The 5,409-nt window shown below is 42.8% G+C and overlaps 1 protein-coding gene across 1 annotated transcript; it reads left to right on the plus strand.

Moving 5' to 3' along the window:
- The first annotated feature begins 2,026 nt into the window (after nucleotides 1-2,026).
- On the plus strand, nucleotides 2,027-3,412 carry LOC102425626 (heterogeneous nuclear ribonucleoprotein A1-like). Its single transcript, XM_006104910.3, has one exon. The coding sequence runs from the start codon at nucleotides 2,090-2,092 to the stop codon at nucleotides 3,050-3,052; it is 963 nt and encodes a 320-aa protein (XP_006104972.1). The 5' UTR covers nucleotides 2,027-2,089; the 3' UTR covers nucleotides 3,053-3,412.
- The last annotated feature ends 1,997 nt before the right edge of the window (nucleotides 3,413-5,409 follow it).

Below are 5,409 nucleotides of genomic sequence, written 5' to 3' on the forward strand. Positions count from 1 at the left end.
ACTATGGAATTAGATTCCAGTATCTATATTTAAGAGCACTGTAATAGTTTTTTTTAAATTTCTTTATTGGTTAAAGTATTACAAATGTGTCCTCATCCCCCCATTAACCCACAACCTCCCCTCCCACCCCCGCACTCATACTCTCATCCCCCTGTTGTCTGTGTCCATTGGTTTGGCTTATATGCCTGCATACAAGTCCTTTGGTTGATCTCTTCCCTTTACCCCCACCCTCCCCTACTTTTCCTCTGGGGATTGATAGTCTGATTGCTGTTTCTCTGTCTTTGGGTCTGTCCCTGTTCACCAGTCTATGTTGTTCTCTACATTCCACAATGAGTGAGATCATGTGGTATTTATCTTTCTCTGACTGGCTTATTTCACTTAGCATAATGCTCTCCAGTTCCATCCATGCTGTTGCAAATGTCAAGAATTCCTTCTTTTTTACCACAGCGTAGTATTCCATTGTGTAGATGTACCACAGTTTTTTAATCCACTCATCTGCTGATGGGCATTTAGGCTGTTTCCAAATCCTAGCTATGGTAAATTGTGCTGCTATGAACATAGGGGTGCATATATCCTTTCTGATTGGTGTTTCTAGCTTCTTGGGATATAGTCCTAGAAGTGGGATCACTGGGTCAAATGGGAGTTCCATTTTTAGTTTTTTGAGGAAACTCCATATTGTTCTCCACAGTGGCTGCACCAGTCTGCATTCCCACCAGCAGTGCAGAAGGGTTCCTTTTTCTCCACATACTCTCCAACACTTGTTGTTTGTTGATTTGTTGATGATAGCTATTCTGACAGGTGTGAGATGATACCACATTGCCCAAACTGTTTCTTCTAATGCTATGAAATGAAATAATTAAGGAGTCTATAATTTCACATACAGTTCCCAAAAATCTTAACTAAATTCCTCCCAGCATACTCAAAATCTTTTGACTTCCTTCATCAAGGGAATTTGCCAATCATTTTATCATTTGAATGATGAAAAATCTGGAGGACACATTATAGTCTCTGTCTATACAGTTATAGACTATAGTCTTTCCACTGTTTGCTTATATAGTTTCCTGGGTCTGAACAGCTGGTCACCCAAATGTCAGATTTAAAGAACACTGAAAGGGCCATCACATCAAAATACATTGTTCTTACCATTCTCATACAGTTTCTAAAATGGCTATTATTTCTTTGGAGTAAGAAATGAAGAGTAACTTGTTAAAATGAAAATACTATCTAGAATGACTTAAGAGCTAAAAATTATTATCTATTATTTAGATAACTAGAGGTCCAGTGCACGAAATCATGTTTAGTCTTTAAACTAAATAATCTATATTAATAAAAGGGTAATATGCTAGTTAGACTGGACATCTTCCGGGCGACCTTCTGGACGTCCTTCCTGACAAAGCCACGTGGCAGGGCAGAGGCAGAGACAGTTAGGGGTGATCAGGCTGGCAAGGGAGAGCAGTTAGGGGAATCAGGCCAGCAGGGGAGAGCAGTTAAGAGGATCAAAGGGGTGTTCCTCAGCCTAGCTTACACCCTCTCCTATCCAGGACTCCTTGGGGGATGTCTGCCGGAAGCCGGTCCATCCTTGCTGCTTGACACAGTCGCTGCAGGGAAGAAACATCTGCACAGCATATGTTTCAAGGGACCTGGGGTATATGGCATACTGTTCTTAATATGTTTTCTCCCCTTCTTAGCGCTATGTGTTTTAACCAAGGTCACCTCTCAGGGAAAGGTTGTTTCCCCAGATGGGGATTTTTCCCTGGAGTTAGGGATTAACAGGACTAAGGAAGGGAATCAGTAAAACCCCTTAACTAAGTGCCAGGTGGGTAGTTAATCACTTTAACTACGAACAATCATGCTTAAGCTACATAATCTTTACTTAGGATAATCTCCTTCAGTTACTTCCTTGTAGCTTAACAGAACAATAGAGTAGTGACCTTAGAATGGAGATAACAAACGCCCTAACCTTTGGAATAGAATGGATAGGATTAAAATCAAATGGTATAAATACAGAGATACGCTCCTTAGATCACTCCTTTCTGCTGGTGAACGCCGCGGAGTAAGCATCATTGGAATTTCCCCTGTTGCAGTCATCATGTCTAAGTCTGAGTCTCCCAAGGAGCCGGAGCAGCTGCGGAAGCTCTTTATCGGAGGTTTGAGCTTTGAAACAACCGATGAGAGCCTGAGGAGCCATTTTGAGCAATGGGGAACACTCACGGACTGTGTGGTGATGAGAGATCCAAACACCAAGCGCTCCAGAGGCTTTGGGTTTGTCACCTATGCCACTGTGGAGGAGGTGGATGCAGCCATGAACGCGAGGCCACACAAGGTGGACAGAAGAGTGGTGGAACCAAAGAGGGCTGTCTCGAGAGAAGATTCTCAAAGACCTGGTGCCCACTTAACTGTGAAAAAGGTTTTTGTCGGTGGTATTAAAGAAGACACTGAAGAACATCACCTAAGAGATTATTTTGAACAGTATGGGAAAATAGAAGTGATTCAAATCATGACTGTCCGAGGCAGTGTCAAAAAGAGAGGCTTTGCTTTTGTAACCTTTGACGACCATGACTCTGTAGACAAGATTGTCATTCAGAAATACCATACTGTGAATGGCCACAACTGTGAAGTAAGGAAAGCTCTATCTAAGCAAGAGATGGTTAGTGCTTCGTCCAGCCAAAGAGGTCGAAGTGGTTCTGGAAACTTCGGAGGTGGTCGTGGAGGTGGTTTTGGTGGAAACGACAACTTTGGACGTGGAGGAAACTTCAGTGGTCGAGGTGGCTTTGGTGGCAGCCGTGGTGGCGGTGGATATGGTGGCAGTGGGGATGGCTATAATGGATTTGGTAATGATGGAAGCAGTTTTGGAGGTGGTGGAAGCTACAATGATTTTGGCAATTACAACAATAAATCTTCAAATTTTGGGCCTATGAAAGGAGGAAACTTTGGAGGCAGAAGCTCTGGCCCTTATGGTGGTGGAGGTCAATACTTTGCCAAACCACGAAACCAAGGTGGCTATGGCGGTTCCAGCAGCAGCAGTAGCTATGGCAGTGGCAGAAGGTTTTAATTACTGCCAGGAAACAAAGCTTAGCAGGAGAGGAGAGCCAGAGAAGTGACAGGGAAGCTACAGGTTACAACAGATTTGTGAACTCAGCCAAGCACAGTGGTGGCAGGGCCTAGCTGCTACAAAGAAGACATGTGTTAGACAATACTCATGTGAATGGGCAAAAAAAAAAAAACCTCGAGGACTGTATTTGTGACTAATTGTATAACAGGTTATTTAGTTTCTGTTCTGTGGAAAGTGTGAAGCATTCCAACCAAGGGTTTTAATGTAGATTTTTTTTTTTTTTGCACCCATGCTGTTGATTGCTAAATGTAATAGTCTGATCATGATGCTGAATAAATGTGTCTTTTTTTAAAAAAAAAATGGTATAAATACAGATGTAACAGGAGAATAAAAGGAGAACCTGGCTGGAGAACCTGACTAGAGAACCTGGCTATGCTAATCAACTGAACGTGGCTGCTTCCATGTCATTCCTTCTTCGCCAACTCTGTCCACACTTTTGGGAACCCCTGGACCTGCTGGGATTGGACCCCAACAGATGTCCAACTACTGGTTTAGGCCCAATGCCTGTGGGATTGGGCCTAAACCGGCACTAGGACATCCCTCTCACAATCTGGGACGATTACCCCTAACCTCTCTGCCTGTCTGCCTGATTACCCCTAACCTCTCTGCCTGCCTGCCTGATAGCCCCTAACTGCTCTCCCTTGCCAGCCTGATCACCCCTAACAGCCTCTGCCTCTGCCCTGCCAATGTGGCTTTGTCAGGCAGGACATCTAGAAGGTTGCCTGGAAGATGTCTGGTCTAATTAGCATATTACCTTTTATTAGTATAGATTATTTAGTTTAAAGATAACTTAATCGTGTGATTTAGATATTTTTTTTCTTCAAGATTTTACTAACTCTTGTCACATTTGGGGCTCTAAAAGTCTGGGATACTGGACAAGTATATTTTGAGGGATCTTGGAGAAGTTTCAGCACACCCACATGGGCATTTACAGGAGGCTTGAGTTGAGTGGCAATGTATGTATTATGACTGAACCCAAATGGAGACTAAAGACCAAAGAAAGGAAAATAGAAATATTTTGAAAATAATTCACTTACTTTATACTTCTGTCTAGAGTTGGTCATAGATATTATAGATCCTTTCATAAAAAAGCAAATTACACACTGTTCATGGTGAAAGGGAAACTCATTGTTCTCTGTGGTTTTCTTTATTTTGGTTCCAATGATTTTAGAATCCTATCTAATAAAAACCTAATGTGCAAATCGACTGAACGGTGGAACGACCAATCACTATGAAACACACTGACCACCAGGGAGCAGACACTCAATGCAGGAGCTGCCTCCTGGTGGTCAGTGTGCTTCCACGGGGGAGACACTCAGCCAGAAGTTGGGCTCACAGCTGGTGAGTGCAGCAGCGGTGGCCGGAGCCTCTCCAGCCTCCACAGCAGTCCTGGACTGTGAGAGTGCACAGGCTGGGCTGAGGGGACCCCCCCCACCCACTCCCAGTGCACAAATGCCGTGCACTGGGCCTCTAGTTGTATAGAAGGAAAAGAAAACAAATTCTGTACCCTTTTATTTCTTGTCTTCTATTGCTTCATCCTTTTTCTTCATTCCACAGACTTTCTGTGTGTCACACTTCAAAATCCACAAAACCACTTACTAAACACATGTATTTTTTTATGACTTTACCTTCACACACACACACACACATTAGTATAAGGATGGTTCACATTTATTGTCAGAAAAATAAGGCAATGCTATAAGTATTTACCTACTTCAAAACCTGAAAGCATGTCCCCAAACTGGAAGAAAAGTAACACACATTCGAAAAATACTGGCACAGTGTAAATTGTCATGTTCTCCTCTTATTCTAAACTTTATCTCTTATCTCCCTATTTTTTCCTCTCATTTTTTTACAGCTTTAAATAGTTCTAGACAATTTGGTTTTCTCAAACAATTTGGGCAGTAAAACCAGCAGTTTGAAAGGTAAAACAAGGAACGTTTCAAGGCAAACACAGAGAGCTCCTTATCTCCTCTTCTTCCAGCCATCTAAGACAATTAGGCTCCGGAATCAGAGCCCCAGCCACATGCTTGACCCACTGTCCTACTGCTGTGTGCTAGCAGGGCCATTCATTATCTGCTCGCTGGCTATAAATGGGGAGGGCTGTCAGGCCCACACTTCTCAGTTCCTTGATGAAAGTTGACCTTGGACATTTCATTAACTGCACCAAAGAATAACACATAAACCAATGATCAGATAGACTCAGAAATAAATCCAAACACATTGAATTCTAAATAAAGGTGTACTAGCAATGGCAGTGATACCCTGAATCTGCTGTCCTCCAGTGAGTGCTTGCG

The sequence above is a fragment of the Myotis lucifugus genome, unplaced genomic scaffold (genome assembly GCF_000147115.1).
Source record: "Myotis lucifugus unplaced genomic scaffold, Myoluc2.0 scaffold_619, whole genome shotgun sequence".
Lineage (NCBI taxonomy): Eukaryota > Metazoa > Chordata > Mammalia > Chiroptera > Vespertilionidae > Myotis > Myotis lucifugus.